Source organism: Scleropages formosus, chromosome 7, assembly GCF_900964775.1.
Source record: "Scleropages formosus chromosome 7, fSclFor1.1, whole genome shotgun sequence".
NCBI lineage: Eukaryota > Metazoa > Chordata > Actinopteri > Osteoglossiformes > Osteoglossidae > Scleropages > Scleropages formosus.
In genome coordinates this window covers 11,727,561-11,754,362 of record NC_041812.1, presented here as the reverse complement: position 1 = coordinate 11,754,362, position 26,802 = coordinate 11,727,561, and the positions used below count along the sequence as shown (strand labels likewise).

At 45.4% G+C, this 26,802-nt stretch overlaps 1 protein-coding gene across 1 annotated transcript; it reads left to right on the top strand.

The window, feature by feature from the left end:
• The first annotated feature begins 9,779 nt into the window (after positions 1-9,779).
• Positions 9,780-21,999, top strand: LOC108937498 (BTB/POZ domain-containing protein KCTD1). The gene is made up of 5 exons (XM_018757494.2): positions 9,780-10,240; positions 17,873-18,069; positions 19,266-19,410; positions 19,737-20,042; positions 21,451-21,999. The coding sequence occupies exons 2-5, from the start codon at positions 17,885-17,887 to the stop codon at positions 21,607-21,609; spliced, it is 795 nt and encodes a 264-aa protein (XP_018613010.1). The 5' UTR covers positions 9,780-10,240; positions 17,873-17,884; the 3' UTR covers positions 21,610-21,999.
• The last annotated feature ends 4,803 nt before the right edge of the window (positions 22,000-26,802 follow it).

Genomic DNA, 26,802 nt, shown 5'->3' with positions numbered 1-26,802 from the left:
GTCGCCCCGAGTCGTGGCTCCGCCAGGCAGCGGGTGGGAGGACTGGAACAGGCGCTCAGTAACGCGGCGCAGCGCCGGGCCTCGTGCTCTCGCTGCTCCGAAGGCCCGGCTCGCGCCTCATGCCTGGCGACAGTCACCTCTCCCTGACCCGCCTCTCACCTGTCAAACGCTGCAAGTTCTTAGCTGAAAAATAGAACACCCTCCCCACCAGAGGGAAATTATCTTCTTCTTCATCATCATCATCATCATCATCACTGCGATTGGCTTGTGTCTCCCCAAGGGGTACCCTGTTCTCACACCCTACGCTTCCAGATTGATTCTGGACCCCCATGACCCTGCATTGAACAACCAGTTATTTGTTTCTTTGTTCATTTACTTATTTATACGGAAGCCCTTATATGGGGACACGTAGACAGGTTCACTCTTATAGCTGTGCGTCGAAAACAATTCCAAAGCAGTCAGTTTGCTCTGCTCCGAATGTACTCCATCTTGTCGAGACATGGTATACATCCCTGGTGTGGTACCTCACCCAAGGGTACGGTGGCAGGACACCCCCCGACCTGGAGTGCGGCACTAGTGCTGTCTTGCGCTTTCCTCTCACGCCGCAGAGATGGCGCTGGCGTGACAGCTGCCCGGCTGCGTTGAGCGCCCCGCAGCGCACAAGAGATGTTAGACACAGACGCAGACCCCCCCCCCCACACACTTCCCCCCGGGTAGGACGGCAGTCCGTCAGGGGATCTTCAACACGGCGGAACGCCGTAATGCCGACTGACAAGCCGTCCGCAGTCTTTGGGTCCCGACTGTGACTCGGATTAAGTCACATCTGCACGTGGAGGTATGAGGGGATCCTTAAACTACTTCGAGGAGGATGACGGGGAGTTGGCGGCGCCGTGACACTCACTTTGCACACGCACTCACACACTCATGGGCAAAACAGGAGGATCCGGTGTGAAGTGGACACTCTCAGATGACACTGTCAGCTTGTGTGTCTTGCACTGAAAAGACACAGGTTTGAATCCTACCTATTGCTGCAGTACCCGTGGCAGTTTCCCACAAAAGGTGGGGTAAAAATTGTACTGCTGCGTAAATCACTGTAACCAGAATAATGTTTTACTTTGTTTTGGAGAAAAATGTCAGCTAAATAAACAAAGGTAAATGCATAATTCATTCCAGAGTCTGCTGTCACGAATTGCTGCGTGTGTGCTGCTGTAACTGTGTGTAACATCCTTTGAGATCAATTAAGTTTTTATTTATATATCTTCACTAGTGTTGAGCTGGGGCCTTTTTCCAAGGTGACTTGCAGCGTTGGATACAGTAAATTACCTTCAGTCATTCACACATCTGTGCAGCAGAGCATGTAACACATACACACGGAAACACACACACACACAGAGTGAGGCACCAGTGCTACCCGCTGTGCCGCCCGCAGGTACTTTAGGGACTGGAGATTGACAGCGGTTGTGCTCAATATCACTGCATGTTAACGGGAAAACGGCGAACAAACGGCCCCATCAAAGCAGAATCAACGAGGATGAGCGGACTGATCAACCGGTTCGAGCGGAGATCTGAAGGCGCAAATAAACAACGAGAGAGAGGAGAAAAAGGCAGGAAAAAAAACAAAATTTTCCCCACACCGAAAATACAGCGGGTTAACAGAGGTGTTCTTGCACGCTAAAAATGACATTGTACCTCTTTACATATTCATTTCAAAAGGCCCGACTGATCTCAGCATCATCCGCCACCAAGTAATTTCTCAAAGCTCCGCATGGGAATAGCAAGTCGGCGTCGAACCTCACGCATCAAACGGCGCCTGATGAACTTGCAGATTTGCAGCCTGCGGCGTTCTGCTCGAGAACAGCGGATAGGTGGCGCCGCCTGCGTGCGCAAATAAATATATAAATACAAGAGGAGCTCACTTTGTTGTGAAGGCATGTGATTATTCCAGGTGGCGGAGGAGTCGGACCATGGGGACGGCGCTTCGGTCGGGCCCGGTGCCGCTGCGGACCTTTCCGGAGTCGTGCACAATGTGCTCCGTGATCTATTTCACACTTTGTTCCCGGTTTCCTCAAAGAATGGAAGAATAACACAAATTTCTGCCGCTGAAAATCTAAGGCAGCCTCTGAAACTGAGTATTTCAGTACGATGTCCAGGATTATTGTTAGAACTGATTTTAAAACAGGATTTCAGCATTATTGTTATTACATACATAATAACACTTTCAGGAGTATCATGAACTTCAGGATTACATATCTGACACTTTTGCCTTACAGATGCCTTTCAGTGTGAGTTTGTACACTCAACCCCACACTATCTGAACTGCTTGTCCCACACAGGGTCGTGGGGAGTCAGAGCCTAACCCGGCAACGGAGGGCGGAAGGGACACACCCAGGACAGGATGCCAGTCCACCGCAAGGCACCCCAAGCAGGGCTCAAACCCTAGACCCACCAGAAAGTAGGAGCTGGTCCAACCACCTGTGCCACTGTGCCCCCCTACACTCAACCACTTCTACCGATTTATCCATTTATACAGCAGAGTAATGTTTACTGTATCAGTTCAGGGTAAGCACCTTGATCAAGGGTACTATGGCAGAAAGTGGGATTTAGACCTGGGGCCTTCTGACTACCAGGTGACAGCTGTGACAGTTAGGCCACCTGCTGCATCTATACCCCTCAGTTCAAGCATTTATTAATGATCACTGAAAATTAAATGTTAATATGAACATTTATGGTGCCCTCTGTGGGTGGTGTGGTAGCACAGTGAATAGTACTGCTGTCTCACAGCACCTGGGTGGTGCAAGAGGACATGGGTTCAGTCCCTGTCTGGGGTGTACCCTCCCTCATTGACAATGCTGCTACAACAGGCTCTTAACTACTACAGCCTTATAGCTTTTTTTATTTCTTTTTATGGGACAGGCTAGACTACAATATGATAGTACTTGATATGTATGATAGTATGACAGTATAGTACTATGACAGTACACCAGCAGGGCAACACGGTGGCACAACAAGTAGTGCTGTTGTCTCATGGCACACGTGTGGTGTGAGAAGATCTGGGTTTGATCCCCGCTCAGTCTCTGTGGAGTTTGCATTTTCTCCCTCTGTCTGTGTGGGTTTCCTCTGGATGCTCTGGTTTCCTCCCACAGTCCAAAGACATGCTCTTCAGGTTCCCTCATAGTATGTGAGTGACAGAGAGAGAGAGTGTGTGTGTTCCACTGATGTATGGATGCGTGACCCATTGTAAGTAATGTATCTAGCAGTGTAAGTCACTGCGGTGAATAAGGCCCCGACAGGAAGGCGCAGCGGAGGTGCAAGGCACCCCCTCCAGAACCTCACACTTTACTTTATTTATAGGGAACCTGTGACCGCAGTTGATGAAACACATTTGTTTTGTTAACTGTTGCATCACCAGTGTTAATATCCACCGTTAGGCCACGCTGCGACGCCTCCTGTGGACAACTAATGAAGGGATGGGCAACTACGCGGGACCGGGACGGCCGCAGAAACGCGCAAACATGTGGGACCCGCATCTCGATATTAGAGAACCTTTATTATTTTGCCCTCCAGAGGGAAGCATGTAATAGGATTACATTTTATTGGAGCCCACAGCGTTTCAGAGTGCAGCACCCCCCCCCACACACACACACACGCGCACACAGACACACTCCCCACCCCCCATAGTCCCGCAGGACACTTTCCTTCTGCTCCCCCGATTAGTCTCTCCTGGAGAAAAGGAAGACAGAAAATTATATGGATAACACAAGTGTGATTAGCCAGCGCCGGCGCCGGAGTGCAAGTGAACACTGAGGAGGAGGGAGCGTCACCCCTTGTTTACCTCCCCCGATTTGCATACATGCATGTGGAAGGCATGTGCAAACCGACTCACACAGTGTTGCTTCAGTTATACTCATGCTGAACACATGTTTGCAGGAATTTCTGAATTATTTTGCCTTTTCTACCAAGACTGGATGCTGGGGCACATTTACGAGCATGTGTTGAGCGCCCCCTTCTGGCGGTGAAGAAACTGCAACCTTGGCGGGACTGACCTGGATTTAAGAATGGCAGTGAGTGTGTGTGTGTGTGTGTGTGTGTGTGTGTGAGAGAGTTACCAAAAAAATAAAAATGAAAAAAAAAAATCTTTTCCTGCTCTTAGCCAAGCATCATTAGACAGAAAGACCAGGCAGGAAATACTGATGCTTCATCCAGGAATAACACCGCACTGAAAAAGCTCAAGTAGGAGTGTATTTTTATTCTCTTAAACTGCCATTCTCTGCTGCCGACTCTGCTTCCCTGACAGGCAGCTACAGTTTTAACAGGCAGGAGGAAAAACCCACGTAGGTTCATCTCAGGACAGAACGTAGAGCGAGAAACTGCAAGGCGAACCACCAGGCTCAGGTTTCCATTTAGCAACACGGAAGAAATAATAAACAAACTAAGTAATATATATATGATATTATGATTATCATAAAGGTATTGCATTATCAGTGAAACTTCTTATTCTGTTCATCCTTCCTGAAAATGGCACTAGTTCAGAAAACGGTGGTTATTAATTCATCCGCAACCGCTTGTACAGTGCAGGGTCGCAGTGGTGCGGAGCCTATCCTGGAGGCAGATGGCATGAGGCACAGTCCTCCCTGGATGGTATGCCAGTCCATCTGAGGGCAATCGCACACACACCCATTAACTCACATTCACACACTAAGGAAGAGAACCCATGGGAACACAGGGAGAATACACAAGCTCCACCCACACTGAGCCAGATTTAAACTCACATGTGAACCAAGACCCCATTATTATTATTGTTATTATTAGTGGTAATGCCATTATGAACTTTATTTGAGCCCTATATCCAAAGTGACTTATAGCATTAAATTATTCAGCTGATGTCTTTGTCCAAGACCGCGTACCGTGTTGGTTTCTACGCTGACTATATGTCACACTTACATTTCCATCAACCAACGTTGCAGTCGAAACGTACCTGCAATATATTCTTAAGTTAAAACATTACTGCGGGTACATTTTGATTCACCTCCAGATTTAGTAGACCCTGCTGTTCACAAAAACTTAAGAGACAGGTGCTGAGTAACCAGACATGGCAAAAAAAAATACTGTCAGGACAGAGAAGTCACAAAAGATGAAACGATGGCCCTAAATGAAAATTTACTCTGCAGTTAGTTATCTGTTCAGTCTGAGTCTGTTTGGAGCAAATGCTTTACATTTACATGTTTGGAGGTCTCTGCTCCACAACTCTTGGAGAATCATGGACATGCAGCTCCAGAAGAGTTTAACCAGAGCAGGACTACACCCGAGGAGCGCCCAGAGGAGGAGGTTCCCATCCTCTCCAAGAGCAAATCAAAGAGATGTGGGATGTGGGCTGCGTCACGCACTCGATTGCTTAAGCGAGAGATAAGGCGCACTTGAGCCATGCTGACGTACCCGCATTTCCAGTTAGAGCGCATGGCCACCCGTCACACGGCAACCCAGTCAACTCTAATTTTGGACGGCACCAGCATCCGTGAGACCACTGCGCAAAAACATCTCGGCACCAGATCAGCCTCGGCGACACGTTTCGTGCCCAGGAAACACACTTAGGGATGGGAAGATCAAGTGATGCAGAGGATTTGTACCCCACTGCTCACATTTCTGTAAATGCTAATGAGAAGTGTTTCGGTAAGGCCCACGTGCTCAGGAAGCACTCGTACTGCTGCCTGGGTTGTGCTTCCTGACATTTTTTCATCTTCATAAACTCAGCTATGGGCTGCAGATGCATATCTAAATGAACCTCTGCACCTCCAGCAAGTGCGGGATCTTTGGGGATTAAAGAAATAGTATTTTTTTCAAACTTGCACTATATCAGCTGCTTTCAAGTTCATAAAAAAATCAATACGGGAGGAGAGGAAAAAGGAGCAGATCCCTGTGTCTGTGTCATAGCAGCAGGATAAGGGCGTTTTCAGGGGCGTCTGATGGAATTCTCTTAGTAAGACCGTGTCTTGGGTGCTGCTGTACCATGGGACGCCACAGCGGCGGGGGTCAGGAAATGGAAACATGGCTCTGTCATCCATTCCAGTGTGGTCACCCACTGCTCTGATGAGCGGTAAAGCTCATATGTCAAAAGTACAAAGCGGAGCAAGAGAAAAAGCAGAGCAGTGGTTTGATGGTGGTTGGAATTGTTTAGAAACTTATGTCAACAGTCCTGACCACTTTAGAAGGTTGAAGATGAGGCGAGCTCAGATAGAGAGCATTTTCCCATTTAAATTGTCTCTCTGTGGGCACAGTCCATGTCTGACCTACATGTATGTGACGGCGGAACCCTGGTAATCAGCGCTCTGCCCTGGGCTGCGGAGTCCAGGGCTGCTCTCCGCTACAGCTCTTTATGACGCTAATAAAGTCCTGGGGCCTCATTTATAAGATCTGCTGAAGTACCAGATGGCTGCATCTGATCACGTCCCAAAGCATAGGACCGAGAAGAAAACATTTTCCCACTTTCGTTTTGGGGAGTGGGGGGGGGGGGGGGGGGGGCTGTGGCTGGTAATGTAGTTAGAGCTGCTGCTGCCTTTGGACCCAAAGGTCACAGGTTGAAATCCCACCTCCAGTCGTATAAATGGATAAATAATTGTAAGGTCCTTAGTATTGTAAGTCGCTTTGGAGAAAAGCATCAGATAAATGAATAAATGTAAATGTCATATCTGAAATTACTACAATGTAAACATGCAGTAAGAGCAAGGAATACTTAATGTCAGTTAATGAACTCATGTAAAGCTGCGGTACCTTTCAGTCAAGAATTTATAAATCTGATCACTTCTCTCAAAAATCAAATTACAGTGGTAAGCTTCTTACGCTGATTGATCCATTTATACAACGGTAATTTTTACTGACTCGGATACCTTGGTCAAGGGTGCTTCAGAGGAGGTTGGATTCGAATTGAGCGGAAGGGAAAAGCTCTGACCGTTATGCCACCTGCTGCAAAATCTGTACGCAAACATTTTAAAAAAGAAGCCCCCAGGTGTAAAAATACACTTGACCAGTGACACACAAGGATATTTAATGGTGTTTGTAGGTTGGTTCTGCATTCTAATAGCTTTGTTCTTGTTCTTGCTCACCGAGCTGGGGCTCCAGTCACTCAGTCTCAAAGTAGTCAGTCTCTTCCAGGTGAAACAGACCAGAATCCTCAGAGCCGCTCCGGCCGCCGATGAGCCCTCCAGCCAAATGTCATCGGCTTGCAGAAAGCTGGTAAAACAAACGCAGGACTCACAGACGTCCAACACAAACACCACTAGAGTCCAGCTCGGGAGGCTTCGATGTTCCCACAGAGCTGACATCAGCGGTGCTGCGAGGCACAAATGTACACAGACGGAGGGTCCAAGCAATCCAGGTTCGACCTCACCCACATTGGACAGCACTCCTCTCTCTCTGAGGAACAGATTTAGACACATGAAAGTTGCATTTCAATAAGTACAAAGCCTGAGTCTGAGGTAAATGTAGCATTGATGGCGTACAGCTCCCCAGGGCCAGCAGGTGGTGTAGTGGTTAGAGCTGCTGCCATGCAAGGGAAGGGGCCAGGTTCACATCTCACATCCTGCTGCGGTAACCCAATCAAGGTACTTACCCTAAATTCAGTAAAAGAAAAAAAAATGACCATGGTGTATAAATGGGTAAAATTACTGTAAGTTGCTTTGAAGAAAAGTGTCAGTAAATACATTGTAACTTTATGAGATACTAAAAAATAATAAATGTTGTTCTCTTGAGTACCACTGTTTAAGTTAAAGACTTCTGGCTCTTTGACTTGAACACATCACAGAACCACATTTAAATAAAGCTCTTTAATTAGAACCGGAGCTTAAAGTTTCCACGGTGAATATGCAGCGTAAATGTTGGTGGAGTGGTGGTATGGGGGGGTGACGTCATCTCGTACCACCGCAGACTCGTTTTCTGTTCGGGAAACTCACATCTGCTAGCAATTTAAGCAATTTGTCCACCAAAATACCACGGTACTGCACCATTCCCAGCGCGGCGGGGGCCTCCCATCTCTCTGGGAGGAAAGAGCAGGCTTCGCACCCCCCTCTGACAACAAAGGCCAAATTCTCCTAGCGACACAACGCAGCCATCGCATCGCCACGAGCCACTTTCGACAGCATTTAATAGTGCATCGAACGTGAAGGCCCATCACTGACCGCCTTCAGTTGTGTGGAAAATACTCGACACATAAGGAGATTACGAGGCCAGTAACGCACTTGGTGGATAAAGCATGCGGATCCGATAGCTGAGATGGAAAGTGGCGGGGTGGGGGAGGGAGGGAGGGAGGGAGGTCTCAACAGAATAGCCCTTTTTTTGTGCTCTGCCTTCAGGCAAATAACTTCATTTTAGCACTTTAATCCTATGTTTGTTTTCCTCTGGGAAACAAGGCCAAATACTGGGAAATAAAAATCCACGTCCGCAGTCGCGTCGGGATTTGCTGTCCTCCCTTTGCTTATCTCTACGCGGATTTCCGTAAATGATCCGCAAACAAATAGTCACTGTGTGTTGTGGCAACACGGCTTCGCTGTCCTACAACAAGGCGAACACGTACAGCGCAACTGACCCCACGTGTCCCTTCCTGCCAGGCGTACCCTGATATCCATTTGTGTTCTCTGCAGCTAAACAATCACAGCGGGTCCCTGCAGGGTCTTTCGCCCTCAGATATAAACTGATGGAACGTAGGGTTGGCGGGGGAAGTGCATGCTGGACAGGACGCCAGTCCATGACAGGATAAGCACACACGCACACACTCCCACATCCATTCACACACTACGGGCGGTTTAGTACCACCAGTTCACCTGAACTACATGTCTCTGGACTGTGGGAGGAAACCAGAGCAACAAACCACCCGAGCAATTTCAAATCTGAAGCAACTGCGATGAATTATGAAGGGAAGGAGCAAAAGTCTTCTTTTTTCACCGTCAAAGATGTTTCTCGAGATACTGTTCATCCACCGCCGTGACCGCGAATATTAAAAGTGAACCGAACTGTGAGATATAACGGGACGTTGCAGGAGTCGTCGTCGCACCCAGTGTTTGAGGCGTTACACTTGAGCCGGAGCCCAGAAGAGCGCAGTTCTTCTGACACCAGGGGGCGAGAAAGAGTGAGTCAAGTGTTCATTGTTACGTGCCTTTTACAGAACGTTCCTGGGAAATAAAAACGGATCTACGGCCCCCAACCGCACTTAGAAATATAATTGATACCTAGTAACTTTGTTTTCGTCCAATGCATGTAGTGTGTAAACAGCGCTGGGTTAACTTTTAAATGTAATTCTTTTCATAAGGCCTCGTTTTAACTTTCTCACCACCCCACCTGAAATTTTGCTGCTAGAAAATTGCTGTTCGATGTTGTATCTATACGAACTTATAAGGCAATCACGTGGTATCTGTGCATGTTCATATTAAACTGTTTTGCTTTTATTCATTGTCCATATGTGCTGGAAGAGCTCAATATTGGGAGCTGGTTCACTCGTGTCCCCTGCCTAAAGTAAGGGACTTTACCTGGTACGCTTTCCTGGAAGAAGGTGGCCTTAAACTACTCATTTCTAACTATAGCCTTATATATTCACTTGTTCTTAAAAAAAAATGTGATCATAATCAACAAGTGGCAACTGCGCTCGCAAATCGGTGCAGTTACTATGTCAACTGAAGATGACATTAGAAAAAGAAACATTTTTATTTAAGAAAAAAAAAATCAGAGAATAAGAGCAACAGTCTATATAATTACCATCATGTGCTGCTGCTTTTCCCTCTGCGGCTCTGTTCGCAGAAACGGCCCTGCGGGAGCCGCACATCACAACTAATCACAACGATTAAAATCAGCTTTTCTGTGCGCGCGGGTTTGGGGGGTGGTGCGCCGCGCAGTAAGGCACGAGGTGGTTTCATGTTGAAATAAAAATAAATATATTGTTTCCTAATTTTATTTTATTTTTTTTTCCCCCCAAACAATATGCATGCTGGAAAACGGCCGCCGCGGTACGCGCGCGCGCTACCGCTCTCTCTCGCGCGCGCGCGCCGGTTCAGGCTGGGTAGAGGCATGAGCTAATTGTATCCTGATCTTTGCCTTGGGGGGGTTCCAGCCCCGGAGCCACTATTGCCTCTATTTTGTTCTGTCTACCTTGGCCGGGCTATTGCATTTCTCTCTGGCGGAGCAGGGGAGGCGGATCGCCGGCGCCAGGAGGACACCACGCTCGTGGGGCTTCGTCCACGTTCCACGCTCCACGATCCAGGTAAGCACAGGCTCCTCGTGCGTCGCTTTTCTTTTCCTTTTTTTTTTTTTTTTTTATTTGCCCACGCTAGGGGCGGCCGGGGCATTTGGGGCGCGGACGCGTTTACGCATGTGCCGGAACAGAAGCGCCACATTCGTGGCGGAGGGGAGGAAAAAAAAAAAAAAAAAAAAAGAGGAAGGGGTCGTTTTAACCACTTCGTGGACGCCGCTGCTCGTGCGTCCCTCCGCGTGGACAGGTCCGCGTCGAGGGCGGCGGAGAGGTGCGCGCCGGAACGCGGCGGCGACCTTGGAGGCGCCGCATGGGAGATCCGGCTTCCAGCGCCGCCCGCCTCGGCTCCTCCCGCTCCCCTCCTGTCCCCCTGCCTTCTTCCTCTTGTCCTCCTGATCTCGTTGCCCTGCTCCTGCTGCTCAGCCCCCCGCTACCACGCAGCTGCAGTCCGCTCCTCCTGCGCCTCTCCCATCCTCCACACCCAGGGCAGGCTGAGAGGCTCCGGACCCGCGGTCCCGCTTACTCCCGGGCTGAGAGCCCCGACCGAGTGTCCCGGATCGGCGCGTGAAAGGCGCCATTGTGGAGCGATTTGGCCGCAGGGCTGCCGCCCTTGTTTAGGCAGGCAGGAGGTACCTGCTGGGAGCCCGTCGACTCGATGCCGATCACATGAATCACCTCTTTGTGCTCGGCGTCCTCTGTAACGTGAGCTCTTCCTTTGTAGAAACCCGGCAGAAGTGGGGCATTTGGATTGGAACGGTTCTGTCGCGCGGAGAGTTCGGCCGGGGTCTCCAAATGGCCAGAGCGAACAACTGCTCGGTTAAGCGCTCGTCGTCTTCTGGAGGCTGGAGAGGAGGGGAGAGGAGAGGGACCCTTACGCGCTGGATGTAGTGGAGCCCGGAGGGGCGCTTGGGCACCGAGTTCACTTGAGCCTTTGGTTACAGTGTAACGATCTTCCGTCGATTTCGACACACTGTAGCAGTTACGGTCGCTTTGGTTACTGTCTAACTCCGTTGTTTCAGTACAGTCACAGTGTAACTACATTTATTTGCAATGTGACCATCTCGCTCGCGTTGATTATTCCCTTTTTTGGAGGGTGTTCATTTTAAACGGGAGAGCCGCCATCAGGGAGAAAATGAGAAATTGATGGGGGGGGAACAGAACTAACCCTGAACTGGAAATATGGAGATAAGCCACACTCTGTGGTGTCGTCATGTGATGGAGATCCAAATGACTTCATGTCCCCAACATCCCAACCCGAGGTCCTGCTCCATGTTCGTGTGGAGAGCGCTCATTATTCCAGAAATTCCCTGTTCCCTGCAGGGCTGTCCTGCAATGAATTTTTGCTTCATCTGCTCTTTTTAAATTAAACTAAGATGGAGTGTACAGCACTTCCCTCGTCGGGCGTGCTCGCAGTATTTTCTCCCTTACTTCGTTCTTACTTGTTTCAAGTTGCTGGATTCATTTCAGTAAGAGTAGTACCTCCCATAAGGCGTAGATGACACACGAAGCCCGCCACTTCCTTCCTCCGTGTGACCCCCGCAGACATTCCCATTAGTACACACATTCCCAATGCCCTGAAACAATGAAATGACAGCACGCTAGGGGGCGCCGCTATGTTGGAGGGGCCCCTTTGTCATTTATTTCATGCCCTGATGGCTGCTTGATTCCACTGAGTTCTGTCAGGTTTATGAAAACATCTGTAAAAATACAGGTGGGCCTACAATGCTTACCTATTTTAATTGAACAGATTAATCAAATGCCTGACCATTATTAACCTTTCAGCTGATGGTCTTTGTTCAAATCAAGTTATAATGTAAATTGTACATGTGGCTACTCATTTAGCTGACACTTTTTTTTTTCCTCCAAAGCAACTTGAAATGCTAAGGTAGCCACCATTTTTTACTCATTTATATAGCTGGGCAATTTTACTGGAGTACCTTGCTCAAGGGTACTACAGCTAGAGGTGGGATTTGAACCTGTGACCTTTAGGTCCAAAGGCAGCAGTTCTACCAGCTATATTACCAGCTGTTCTAGATTTGTATGCCAGGCTTATACTGGTTTTCTCATTTATACAACAGGATGCTTTTTACTGTATCACTTCAGGGTAAGTTTTCTTGAAGATCAAGGGTACTACAGTGGATTCAAACCTAGGTCCCATGAGGGGGCATCTGTAACCACTATGCCACTTAAAAGCACATGCTTAGTTCATACTGCTGTACAAGGCACTCAACATCTTACGAAGTCATGAGACTAGTGATTTTCCAGAGAGGGAAATAACTGATTTGGGGCATGACTGTTTATTTTTGACCAGCAATTCAGTGTTTATGAGATTAAAAGGTTCTGTTTCAAACCCTGTAGTTTAGCCAGAATGTCTTACAGTTCCTTTGTACTAATGTAGCTTTTCAAAAGAGCCAAGGATGTGCAGTAAAACACGCTTGCACACGAACATGTGGAGGAGATAAATCGAGATGTAAAAAATGTGACCTGAAACGCATCTTTTCCACTGCTTTCATCCTTGCCGCAGGCATCCATGGGCCACATTTATATTTCCCAAAAAAAAAAAAAAGTCAAACAGAATGGAAATATCAGCCTCTTGTTCCATATTGTCCCAAACAGCTTGAATCCGATAGCTTCTGTGCTGTTAACTGTGACTTTCTGGCCACGGATGCTGGGAAAGGGCTCTGATGCTGGTGAATTTATTTATTTATTTATTTATTTATTTATTTCCCCTCCCGCCTCTGCAGCAGTAACTGATGCATCAGATGGTAATTTGATTCCTCCAGAAGAAGCACTCCTTGTTGATGCTGTAGATTTGACTGCCCCAGTGGGCTAATCATTGTTTCCCTCTTGAATTGGACAATGGGGCCCATTTGGCTCATAAATGCAAATATAGAAATGGAAACGGTTAAAATTGAATTTTAATCTGCGAAAAGCCAGTAGACTTTAGTGCTTCTACTGGCCCAGTATCCATGGAATGCTGGTGTTGGTGTTCTGGCCAAGTTTTGGTGTGTTCAAGGGTTCTTGTTCTCTGGAGCTGCTCCAGCAGTGGCATCGCAGCGGTCGTCTTGCCCAGGACCGTGAAGCAGTGACAGCGGTTGTTTGTGATGCTGTGTTTGATCTTTTTGGCAGTGACTTTGAGAACTCATTCCCATCTTCATCCGAGAACAAAATATCTGCGTTGGCTGTGCCACCTGTGGTTTTAGAGCACCTCCAAGAGAACACATCTAAATTTTCAGTTTCCCGGGCAACTGATTATGACGTGCAGTCTCAACCTTGACATGCATTTGGTATCCTTGTATCGTAGTGAGTGCGTTGCATGTACATTCATATTGGTCACATTCCAAGCCACACACCCCGCCCCAGATTAAATAACATGCAAATTAGGTATGGTGGTTTGAAAGTAACTCTTCATTCTGATTTTTTGAAGGGCACAGTGGTAGTGGTGCCAAAGGATTGTTTGTGTTATCACTGTTTATTGAAGGTAAAATTGGCAACTTCTTAATGGCACAAGGGAGAAAAAAAAAAAGAATTCAGTTAAGTGAGATCCAAAGGCTTCTGTCAGTTTAAGTCCCTTCTAGTTTTGACAAGGTGATGTTTTGAAGACTCATCAAATGTGATGAATGCATCGCTTAGCCATTGGCTGAAGGGTCACTTTTGCTGCCATACTAAGTTTTTGCTGAGCATTCTGGGAGTTCAGAGTGCAGCCGTGTTACAGTACTGGATGATGGGTAGTGGGTAGAACAATGAACAGATAGGGTATTTTATGGTTTGTGGTCAGCAATATTAGTGAGTCTGATTTAAATGTACGTTATACTCATTAAATCTCAAATATTTCTGTGAAGAAGTTGTCTAGTTTGGTGCTCCAAGATTTCTGTGAAGTGTTTTGGTACAGTTGATTACATTTTTCTGAAAATATGCTGGGAAGAGATTAATAATGATGCTTATACTTGTATTAGTGAAAATATATAATGTTAGAAGGTATGCAAATACTCAGTGTAGGTGACTTTCTCATCTAGGGGTCAGAGGTCATATAAATGAGTGCTGAGATTTGAACATGTCTCAGATTTTGTTAATTTCTATGTAAGGTAGAAGTGTGATTCGTAGAGGTGTCTTGAGGGCGCATGTGCTGGGTGATAAAGATAGCCCATGGAAGGATGTGTTTGATTGGGGTCATGTTCTCATGGGACACAGCAGCTCTGTCATTGCCATTACCAATGCTATAATTATCCCTGTGATTCTATTTTCTACAAAACTAATACAAATATTGGCAGCATGAAGGTTTGTTTCCTCTGAATGTCACAAATTAATTTGGATTTTGTAATTTCTCATTTATTGCTATATTCACATTTATAGATGTTTTCGTGGAAAAGTGAAAGTTCTTATTACTGTAAATTACCTTCGAACCTGGTGTGAACAAAGTGCAGCGGTGTGTGATGTGGAACTTGCTGCTCCAAGGATTCAGGTGTTGCTGAGGGATGTTGGACTGACAAACTTCCAGGTCCCCTGTGTGGGAGCATCATTCCTAGTATGGAGTTACGGTAAGTACCTGTGAGGGTTGCTGTGGAAATGGCTGAAGTTGTGCTAGTTGCACATTCCATATGGTTTGAAACGACACACCTTATGGGTGTCTGACACATTAACACAAGGGCATAATGTGATTTCTGCTGATTGCTGCACTTCCGTTACCTGTCACGGATGCCCTTTCTGATTCCCATGGTAATGTGTGGAATCCTTGAGGCACTTCGAATGCTGTCACTGGTCTGGTGCATGTCCCTAAATGCAAAGAACCCGTTTCATTAACTCCCAGGAGTTGTTTTAAAAACACCTTCTATGTGGTGAGCTTTTTGTGGAATTTTTCCACATTGACCTTCCTTCGTGTTTTGCTGAGCACACAGGTCTGCATCTCTTGTCTTTGGGTTTTGAAGTTTTGGAGTTGGGCCCTGCGTGATCGCGTGAACGGCTGAACCGTGGTGGAGGGGTGATGAGAACCCCCGCTCCAGGTTCACGGTGCATTCTGCAGACATGAGCTGCTTCATGCTGAGGAAGACCTTTTTCACTGCACTGCTCACTGCTGGCATCCATTAAAGACACCCTGAGGGAGAACAGGCCAAGAGATGTTTTTGCTGGTAAATGAGACCCAAAATTCAGATTCGACATTAAAATGAGAACCAGCTAGCTTTAAAAATATGCAGCGAGACCCCCCTCCCTTCCACAAGCCATACTGGAGAAATGTATTCTCAAGTTTTGTGCAGTAAGTGAAATATTTTCTTGTTTGCAGACCTTCCCCTCCCCTTATATTGAGCCTTTGGTGCTGTTGCCTTTAGTCTCCAGTGTGCAAACTCAGCTTAAGCTGAGTTTGGAGACCAAATTAAGCAAATCTGAGGGTAACCTCTTTGATGGGAGATGCTGAGTTACACACAGTAATTGGTCTGGTTAGCTGAGAAAATTAAACTCTGTGTTATTGTTTAGACTGAAGTCATTTGTGCCAAAAGCCATCGGGCTCAATAATGACTTCTCTCACTGTTGGTGCTACCGAGCTGTCTGTGCCACTTTTATTTTTCTTCCTTTTTCTATTTTATATATTTTCTTCCATGCTTCCTTCCACTAAGATCCCAGTTTTTCTGTATATATGTGGTTGTATGTATGCTGTTGTAACCTCATGTAGTTTCCTTCTGGATCAATGAAGATCTATTGATAAGGTGTTTGTGGGGACAAGAAATTGTCCTAATTTTACTTGTCCCATCCAGGGTGTACCCTGCCTCACATCTTATACTTCTAGGATAGGCTCTGGACCACTGTGACCTTGCTTTGGATAAGTACTTATTGATAATGGATGGAAACTGATAATTTCATATCTTAACAGCTGCTTCTGTTTGGTAACCAAGTGTATGGTTTTAATGTGAAGTGTATTTTTAAACCTGGTATATGTAGCTCTGCCCCAATGTTAACATTTTATACAGTATGATATATAATTCAGGTTTTCTGTCATTAACTGGATTAAATCAAAATAAAGTATGCAAAGGTATGAATGACGGTGTCTACTTGTTATGTGGGGAAAATGGGGACTCCTGGACCGAAGACTCCCCAGTTTAGGGCTGTAGTGAGTCTGTGTAGATGTTCCTCACTGCACAAAATCCCTCTTTAGATATGTCATAGCACCATTTAATTGGGAAAATTATGAAAGCCACAGTGCATTTCAGCAGCAGCGCTTCCCCAGATGTGATAGAAATGCCATTTGACAGGGTTGGAGCCCCACATCATCCGTCCCCTTCATACAGACACTCATGTCATTTGCCGTGGCCCCAGGGCTGCAGTCTGCCGTTCCCTCCCCCACCATTCTTTGCCCAAGGGTCTTCTGTCCCCCCCAGGCCTCCCAGCTTGTGTGACAACACTAAGGGTCCAGCCTGAGACCTGGAACTGAAAGTCTCGTCAGTGCAACAATTTACAGACGGCCTCATTACATAGGTTCATCTCAGATGTGCCACTAGGCGTAAACAAAAGTGTATCAACAGACGAAGAGCTTAAGACAGACACAGGGTTATCTGCAGTTTGACATCACCATGTTGCTGGTTCACATCCCTCAAGTAGCTGCATATAGAAATGGCATTCAAATAGCAAATAAATGGTGTTGGACTCCATTTATGTAGCTGTGAGGAGATAAGTGGCTCTGAAAGACATTCAATTTATTTTTATAAATCACTCATCTTGCGCTATCACATTGTGCTGAACAAAGGATCTGTAGACATAGCATAAAAGATTAGCTATACAATAAAATTCAGCAAGAACTATGTGAGGTATTAAAGCTGCAAGTAAGCCAACTGACCACGGAGAAAAGGAAAATGGAAAAACTCCCAACCGAAAGGCAAGGGTGGAAAAAATGTGTGGGTCCAAGTGCCAGTGGCTCCCTCCTTCTGGACACTCTAGACAGGAAAAGACCTATGCAAACTTGTACAGCTTCTTATAACATTGGTTCAGTTGTTAGAAGCTAATAAGTTGAGTTCAGGTTCGAATGTGCTAGTCTCGTCAACCATGGCGTGCAGTCTTCTGTCAATGCGGAGGCCAGCCTCAAGTCTCGTCAGAGGGGAAACCATTCTTAGCAAAAAAGAAAGGATTGGTGACTACGACATAAGACTCTAGAGTGCTTAGTACTAAAAGTCAACACCTTGAGATACAGCAACCAGGGATTGCATCGGTTTTAATGGATATGCTGAGGCAAACAGGTGAGTCTTAAGTCTAGATTTAAAGGCTGAGACAGATGGGGTGTTCATGATAGTATATGACAGACTATTGTAAATAAAGTTTTGGTGCCCTATACTTAAAGCTATGCCCTCCTACTGAGACATGGCTTTGAGACCCTTCTTGAATGCTGGGAAATATTCAGCAGCTCTGAGCGAGATAGGAGCCCATTCCACAATATGAGTGCCAAAACTGAGAAGTGATATTTCTGATTTTGGACCCCTTATGAGTGGAACCACTATCTAGCCAAAGGTGGAGGGAGCTCAGCTCAAACATTACAAGTGGATGTGGGAATGGTCTGTGGGATTCCTTTGGAGTCAGTAGCTAAAATGACTTACTGCATATTTGCTTATTTTCCATATATGCTTTGTTTGATAAAAGCCCATGTTTGGGTCCTTTTCACACTAGGTTTTCTTTCTGATGCAAGACAACCAAACCAACATGTCAAGGCCCATGATCACCAGATCACCCGCATCCCCCCTCAGCAACCAGGGCATCCCAACCCCAGCACAGCTCACCAAGTCCAACGCACCAGTTCACATTGACGTGGGCGGTCACATGTACACCAGCAGCCTGGCCACACTAACCAAGTACCCTGAGTCCAGGTAAGAGGTCACTGTTACTCTAAGATTGTGCTCTGAAACCAGGTAACTGTTGCTTACCGTGCCATAAACTCCAAATACAGGTGTGAGAATTTAAAGCACTGACAAGGTCTATGATTAAGCCTTTACTCTTATAGTTGGCCTTACGCCTTACTGACCTTGAAGCTTGAAATTCTATTAAATTGTACAACTGGCATTTCTGTTTGCAGAATCTTCCCTCCAAATAGTTTTTGAAATGGTATCTGAATAGCATCCAGTTGTATTTCTCTATTTCTTCAAGTATTCTGTCAAACGACCAGATGTGACCTTTACAATGAAGCCCTCAGTTGTCTAACACGATGGACACAGAAAAATTTACATTTGTTCAACAGATGCATTTAACCATAGTGATATACAGTGTTAAGCCGTGTGCACTGATTTTACTGGTTTATACAGCAGAGTAACTTTTTAAGTTGAGGGTAAGTACTTTGATCAAGGGTCCTGCAGTAAGACATGGGATTCAAACCCCAGCTCCTCCAAGTGGAAGGCAGCAGCTCTAGCCATAATGCCCCATGCTGTACTGCTGAGACATGGGGTTTTTTTTAATGTCTAGATGGAGGTTTGTGAGCCTGCTGCATGCCCAGGTGTAACAGGACAGGTGTGCAATCCATGGGTAGACTACTGTTGAGGTGTCTTACCACCTCTTTGGAGGACAGCATTGGACCTAATAGAACAGTTCCTGCTGGATGTCTTTGGCCTCCTTCTCTTGCTCTCTCTTGTTCATTATTTTGCCATCCAAGTGTGGTCAACCACATAAGTGTTTGATATTTAAAAGTATGACATTTTCCATCTTCTCCCAACAGGACTGGTGTGCCATCATGTCAGTTGTCACGAAAGTACATTTCCTGCCTCCATGTCCCACATGGATATAATGCTTGTGTTTTTTTTTTTTTTTTTTTTTTTTCTTTCCTTTCCTTCATTGTCTTGCCTGTCTATGTACATTAGTTCTGACAATGCTTAATTCTAATCTTTTGTGATGACATGCCAGTGTCAAGCAGTATCTGTGTGAAATGGTCCAGTATGTGATCTTATAGGATGGTGTCTGTTTCTACACTCTCTGCTCCAGCCACTGTTGACTATGTAACAGAAACTGTGCAACATCTGCTCTAATATATCAACGATGCATTATTATGTGCCGTACAAATATGTCATATTTGCAGGATCGGCCGGCTCTTCGACGGCACAGAGCCCATTGTCCTCGACAGCCTCAAGCAGCATTACTTCATCGACAGGGACGGCCACATGTTCCGGTACATTTTGAACTTCCTGCGGACCTCCAAACTGCTCATCCCTGATGACTTCAAAGTAAGTACTTCCATGGCTATGGAAGCGATGTGCATAATGAAGGTGCGAGTTTAAAAACATGTGCGTGTGATCGTTTGTTTCAGATGACATTTGCATTTACTGTGTAGAAGTTGGTTTTCAGGGACATTTTTGGTTGGCCACAGTTGGACTTCATTTACCTTTACTCATTTATCAGATGCTTTTTCCATACTGATGTGCAAATCTGAGAAAGCAAGAGTTCGTGAACAGATGAAGCACTGTAAACATGGATACAGGGTTATCTGTCTGATACCCCCATATTGCTGGTGCACATCCTTCAAGTAGCTGCCTCCCTTTCTCCCTCCCAGGACTACAGCCTACTGTACGAGGAGGCACGATACTTCCAGCTGCAGCCCATGCTGAGCGAGCTGGAGCGCTGGAAGCAGGACCAAGAATTGGGCCGCTCCTCGCGCCCCTGCGAGTGCCTGGTGGTCCGCGTGGCCCCCGACCTGGGCGAGCGCATCAGCCTGAGTGGCGACAAAGCCCTTATCGAGGATGTCTTCCCCGAGATCGGTGACGTCATGTGCAACTCTGTCAACGCCGGCTGGAACCACGATTCCACGCACGTCATTCGCTTCCCGCTCAATGGCTACTGCCACCTTAACTCTGTCCAGGTGAGGAGATCCACCTGCAGGGATCTCTGCCCCCGACCCATCCAGTGGCCGAGGTTTGGCCTTACATTGATCATAGTGACCTTGACCCTTTGCAAGCCACCAGCCACAGAATAAACCACCTCCTCCTCTGGTTTCCCACAGATGATTCTCTAATAATGACCAGGCTTTTTTTTTTTTTTTTTTTTTTAAAACTCCCGTATAAGTTCTGTACTTACTTGCCAGTGAATCCACAAGAAGCTCTTGTTCTTTTGGGTACGGTTTGCCCTTGCTGGTGTTCGTGGGCGGCCCCAGTGTACAGCGGGCCCTGGAGCAGTGCTGTAGCGGCAGCTCACGGGGGGCGGGGGTATAATCCTGTTTGGTTTATTAAAACGAGTTGCCACCAGGCCCCTCAGTCTGCTCTAATGGAGTGTGGGGGGGTGAGACCTTTGTAGTCTGGCATGCGGTATGGCCCCGGGGCTGGCAGGCTGCTGAGCCCCTGAGCTTCCAAGTGGCCCAGAAAAAACCCACAGTGCCCCCTGGGGGCACCTTAATGGAATGTGATCCCAGGCCCTGCGGAGGTGTGCCTGCGCATGTCTGCTGGGCACGGGGATGATGGGGGTGGGTGGGGGCTGAGGGAGAAGCAGAATATGAAATGGAACCATCCAAGAAGGTGTCTATAGTTACTATGTTTTTTTTTTTTTAATGCTATAAATGTTTAGTGGAGAATCTAACATGTAATCACAGCAACATGGAGACAAAAACGATACACTGACGAGTTTCAGATGCATCTACATAACACGAGGGCAAAGATAACGTTTTTTTCAGGTGTGATCATGTCGTGCTTCCTAATGAGTGCAAAGTGCTAAGAAGCGCAGCACAAATACAAAATTTCCCTCTAAGTGTTGGGCGCTTACTGAGAACACAGTATAGGAAGAGTACGTGGACAAGTAAATTCATGGAAGCAGGAAGAGTGGGAAAGACCATCAATTTCCAAGGAGATGGTGGTAAACATTGAACTTAGTCACCAACAAAAGGAGATGTATGTGCTTCACACCAGCTAGAGATACCAAAGTCAATGGTTCAGTGCAATTTGTTTTATTTTTCTCCTTTTCAGGAAAAAGGCTTGTGGTAACTAGTGTAAAACACATTACCACACCCTGTAATGAGGGCATTCATTTATGCATGCCTTCCATATTCATCTGTCTTTGCGTCTGTCCAAAACCTGCCTTTCACTGATCCATTCACTCATACACCTTTTTATTCCTTGTTTGAAATGCATAACAAAAGCAGCATAATGCAAAATATTACATGCAGATGTTGTTAACCCACTTGCCCCACCGGGCCTAGTGCAGAACCTTGTCGGTATAAAAAGAGTTGCTTTGGTGGCTGTCCTGAAGGAGGTGCTATAACTGGCCACTATGTGCTGCAGGTGCTGGAGAGGTTGCAGCAGAGGGGCTTTGAGATCGCAGGCTCCTGTGGCGGAGGCGTGGACTCCTCTCAGTTCAGCGAGTACATCCTCCGGAGGGAGCTGCGGCGGGGGCCACGCGGACCCTCGGTCATTCGGATAAAGCAGGAGGAGCTGGACTAGGCTTTGCTGCCTTTTTTTTTTTTTTCCTTTTTCTTTTTAAATTGTCTTCAGTACCACATCAGGGGATTCGTCAATGGGGCAAAATCCCATTTTCTTACTTTGAAAACGAGCAAACTTGCGAAATTCTGAACACTGAAGAGCTCTGTGATTGACAAGGCTGCCCTGCCCCCATCCTGCATTCTAATTCATTCCCAGCTCTCAAAAGAAGTTTGTTCTAAAACTTTTACACCACATGCAATTAATGTTCCCACAAACTTTGACCGGGTGGCTCAAGCAGTTCTGTTCTCACCTCCTGTGAATTGAGTCTGATCCCATTTCCTCCACTTTGGGTGCTTCAGAAAATTGATATGAAAGTGAAATTTCTCAAACCTGGGAATGATATTGGCACTTCCAGCGATATTGGAAACTTCATATATTTAGAATATGGTGTTTATTTTTGTTTTTTATTTTTTTTATTAAATGTTGTTTCATGTATTATATAGTGGTGAGAGAGAACCATATGGTAAGTTTTATTTCTACATAAATTGGACTCAAGCTGTTATGAGACCATTGCATTCTGTTAATAATGTGACTGAATCTCAGCAAACATGGAAAAAATGACCTTGTGCTGTTGAATTGAGAGAATTCAAATCCTTTGGAGAACGTAGGGTCTAGTGCGACATTTCGTAGCCATGACTTCAAGCAAACATTTCTTGAACCTGATTGTTAGTCTCCTACTTTGGCCTGCAGGCTTTTTATATATAAAAACTCTGTTCTTGTTTACAGAAGTATTTCAGCTCATAGATATTTCTGGGCTCTCCTGTTGCTCTTTCTAGTTCTTACTGCATTTCAGTCAGGTTAAGGTCTCCGCTTTAACATTTCTTCTGCTTCAACCATTTTAACCTGCGTATTTGGAATGGTCTTCTAGCTCCAGGACACGCTGTTACGCACGGATGGATACCCTGACATGGTCTCTCGTGTCAGACTTACTGGTAAAACCTGCAGTCTTCATTTCCTCAGTGATGGTAAACCAGTGGGTCCAGAGGCACCAAAAAGGCTTCAGACTATCTTGGTTTTATATCCATAATCCATAAAACATCCAGGTAGGCTTCTGGTTTATCCAGGGGGTCTTCAGCAAAATTGGCAAGCACTAATATGTTGTGAGATGTGTATGGCACATCTTTAGCATTTTCCTAATAGTGTGTTTGTGATCATGAGTACTGGGCAATCTAAAAGAGGTAAAATCTAGTTAAATTGAAGACTGTAGTACAGTTCAAAATGCAAATGGTTTACACATTTTTCATCAAAGGCATGTAGTTTTTTTTAACCCATTAAAGACATTAAATGGTGCCATTTACAGTACATTTGTTATGCTGATGGGTTGGTATTCAGAATTGGAATAAATGGTCACATTTTAGGTGAAATTTATGCAGAAATGAGGGACTTTTCCCTCCTCCCCCAGCCCCTGTATTTAAATGATGTGAATAGAACTTAGTTTAACTCAGTACATTTCTACTATTAAACATATTAAGATGGAAAGGTAATGACTGCATTCTCATTAAGCTTATATAAAACACAATATATGTTGTACTTTGTACAATAAAACATCATCTGGTAGGGTGAAGAAGAAAAACTTTCGTAAACACTAAAACGAGAGTGAGGGGAGGGAAAATGTATATTTGTTCTGTTTTCCTGTTAAAAAAAAAAAAAAAAGTTAGCATACTACATAAATTACACCTTCAAGAAGGGAAGGAGGACTGGCAATTGATATCTCCAGTCAAACGTTATGCATAAAAATGTTTGTTTACATGAAAAATATTTGCAGTGGTTTTGCCTAAGAAAATAAAAAGGGGGGAAGCATACTGTTCCTAACCAGGCGTTAACTCATCCCATCCTTGTTCCTTTATGAACTTTTCCACGAGAGCTCTTAGAACAGCATTGTAAGGGTAGAGAACACGTGTGTTGGAGATTCCCCTTCACCTTCTTAAAGACCACGCTTTTACTGGCAAGGGCATCAGGGCTATTGCAGTTCACCTCAAGGACACACCTTCAGGGTTTAGTACTTCACTGTGGTCCTGCAGTCCCGGAACAGATTCCTGCTGCTCAGCCAAGACTAATGGGTATTAAATTTACATTTATTCATTTATCTGACACTCTTCTCCACAGTGACTGTGATGTTTGTATACTAAGCTTCTTACACTGACTCATCCATTCTTACAGCATTTTAATTTTCAAAGGTACTGAATCGCATAGGTAGTGAAATGATCAGAGCTGCCGCCTTGCACCCGAAGATCCCTGGTTCAAATCCCAGTTCCCACTGTAGTATCCCCGAAGGGACTTGCCTCAAGTTGATCTTAGAAGTAAGAATTACCCTGCTGTGTAAGTGGGTAAATCAGGAGCCTTAGAGAAAAGCCTCAGATAAGAAAAATTGAGGTTCAGTACCTTGGTCAAGCACACTATAGCAGGTGGGATTCAAACCCCATCCTTCGATTGCTGGGTAATGTCTCCAAACCTCTACAGCACCTGCTGAGATTTAGAAAAAATATGGTTGCACTTTACGATTGCATCGGTGTTTCTTCCTGAATTTAAAATAGCGCAGTGTGGGAACTCCCGCTCTTGACATTAGTTTAGGATATTTTTTTTCCGCATTTCTGCCATATTCATAGATCCTTCTCCTCTCCTGTTCATAATTTCCTGTTTAAACTGGCAGAGCTGCAGGTTCACGGTACTGACACGAGTTTCATCTGACCTTGTACTCTGGTATTCAACCTCTACTCCTCCATGGCCCCTTGTTCCTGGCAAACACCTGCCCTCTCCGTTCCTTCTGAAATCAGCCTTAACAAACTTCCTAATAATATGTATCTGTGTCTCAAGGGCGATCAGAGAGGATCGAAGAACTGCATTTGAGGTTTTGCTTATTTTCCTTCGTAAAAAATCTTGACTTGAATAGGAAGCAAAATATCCTTACAGTGAAGAATTTTTGGCAGGGACATTTTTTCCTGCAGGCTTTGTCAAACACAGCTACAAGTGAGTCACGTATTTTTCCCTCTGAGCGGAGGGAGTGATGCGAGACTGGGAATCAACGGAGCACTAAAGGCCACTGAACACAAACTGCTTTGTACATTTAATGTCATGAAACATCCCTTTTTCCATACATTTTCACCAGTTGGCTGTATTATTACTCCAAAACGTGTATTATATTTACCGAAGGTGCAGAGGAGCAGATAAATGCCCCGAAATGAAAATAACTGCTCATTCTCTGAAATAAGGCTCATAAAAATATCATTGTTACCTATGTGGTAGTACTGGGATAAGAAATTAACCACCTGAATAGAACATTCTAGCCCCAAGCCCCACATGTTGCTATGCTGTTGCACCTTTACACGGGGTACGTAATTTGAATTGTAACGGTAAACATCCAGCGACATAATTGAGAAAAATAAGGTTTACAAATAAGTATGTTGGAAAGCCAATGTTAATTTCCTGGGGGAAACTTATGACAGAAGTGTTCATCAGAGAGCTGTTTGTCATTTTAGGCAACAAAGAGGAAATTTGGAAATTTTACACCAAAGTGATGCCGAAGACTGAATGAAATGAGTCAGACAGGATGAAATCGCTTATTTAACTGAATCTGGGATGAATGTTAATTTAGTGGGATACTGTTGTGTCATACTGGACTGCTGTTTTTTTGCCTTTACTCCTTTGTATGAGATAGCCAGGTTCAAACCTTAAACTCAGCTTCTGTGAGGTGCCAGCACGACCCGCTCTGCCACTCGGTACAAAATGATCAAACTATCAATAGAAAATAATGAGGGCTGAGAAGGATCTCAAAAGGCTGCGGCCTCTGATGATCCCACATGCCATTCAGCACGGATGGTTATTCTGCCAAATATGTTTTCATCGATCCAAGAAGATCATCGGGAAGCCTGACGTTATGCTTCTGCCAATGATCGACTTTTCTGTGATGCTTTATTGGCTTTACAGCAATAGCAGCATTACTACAGCATGTGTGTTTTCCAGAACTTACTATGTATAAGTGCTTGAGACAGATATGGTGACATTGCTTCTGTGTTCAGGTGCCTTTTTTTCTTTATATGAAAGTCTTTCAGTACGAGATGAACCGCACTCCATTGCTGTGAGACAGAAGTTATTCAAATGGGTAAGTCATGGGTATTTGCAGGCAATGCAGGACACAGCAGAGCGCTCTGAAGCCATGTATAAATATAGAATCGGTCAAACCTGTTCTCCTGAGGCATGCCCTGCCTGCTTTTGCCTCGGGGTGACCTCACCTGTGCTAAATCATGCACCTGCCACAGGGTACATCACATAGTCCAATGCAAGCAGTCATCTCGCCAAACATACGGGCTAGGGCCTATACATTAAACCGGCTCCCTTGTCAACATGAAAACTACCACCGTTCTGGAGAAAGAACATATAGAAAATGCATAAAGATAATGTGAACCATTGCTGGGACTCTCTCCTGTGTGACAGAATGGCTAAAGTAACTCTATTTACAGTTCCCATGTTATGTAGGATACCAACAGCAGAATATTTAAATTGTTTCTTTTCATTCCAAGTCATTTAATGCTTACATTTAATAACATTTACACTTATTTTATTTTCGCTAATTCTTCTGTCCAAAGTGCCTTAGAACTTTAAGCCACTATTTACCCATTAATACAGCAGGGTCATTTTTACTGTATCAGTTCAGGGTAAGTTCCTAGCTCAAGGGTACTACAGCAGGAGGTGGGATTTGAACCGGGATGTGACCACTGCACCATCTGCTGTTCCATTACTGCCTTTATAAAAATGTTCTAATTTTTCTGCCGCTGAGGTTTTTACAGTTGCCTGGGAATATTGTTGGTTCAGAGCACAGCGGTTCAGTTATTGTTGCTGCAATCTCATCAATCTATTTATCGTATCAGTTTGTTAATTTACACTATTACATGACATTATGTAGTGGTGATGATGAGATCACTCTGTGACCTTTTGCAGCCCATTATGCATTTTGGTTTGTTGCTTGTCTGCTGTGAACCCCAAACATAACAGTAAGTTTACTAGAGACCTGGCCTTTCTGTAACAGCCATGCAGGCATCGCAGCGGGTGGAAAGCCCGTGCTCCTCTGGCCGTGTAGGGACAGGGGGCGGGGCCAAGGATGGGTGGAGAACCTCAAGTTTGCCCCCACCTCCCCAATCTGCACTGGTGCAGCCCAGC

Excerpts from the sequence above, each read along its gene's own strand:
- LOC108937498 (XM_018757494.2), top strand. The coding sequence starts at position 17,885 with ATGCAAGACAACCAAACCAACATGTCAAGGCCCATGATCACCAGATCA. Across the intron at positions 18,070-19,265 it reads ACCAAGTACCCTGAGTCCAG|GATCGGCCGGCTCTTCGACG; the intron begins GTAAGAGGTCAC and ends TCATATTTGCAG. Across the intron at positions 20,043-21,450 it reads GCCACCTTAACTCTGTCCAG|GTGCTGGAGAGGTTGCAGCA; the intron begins GTGAGGAGATCC and ends TATGTGCTGCAG.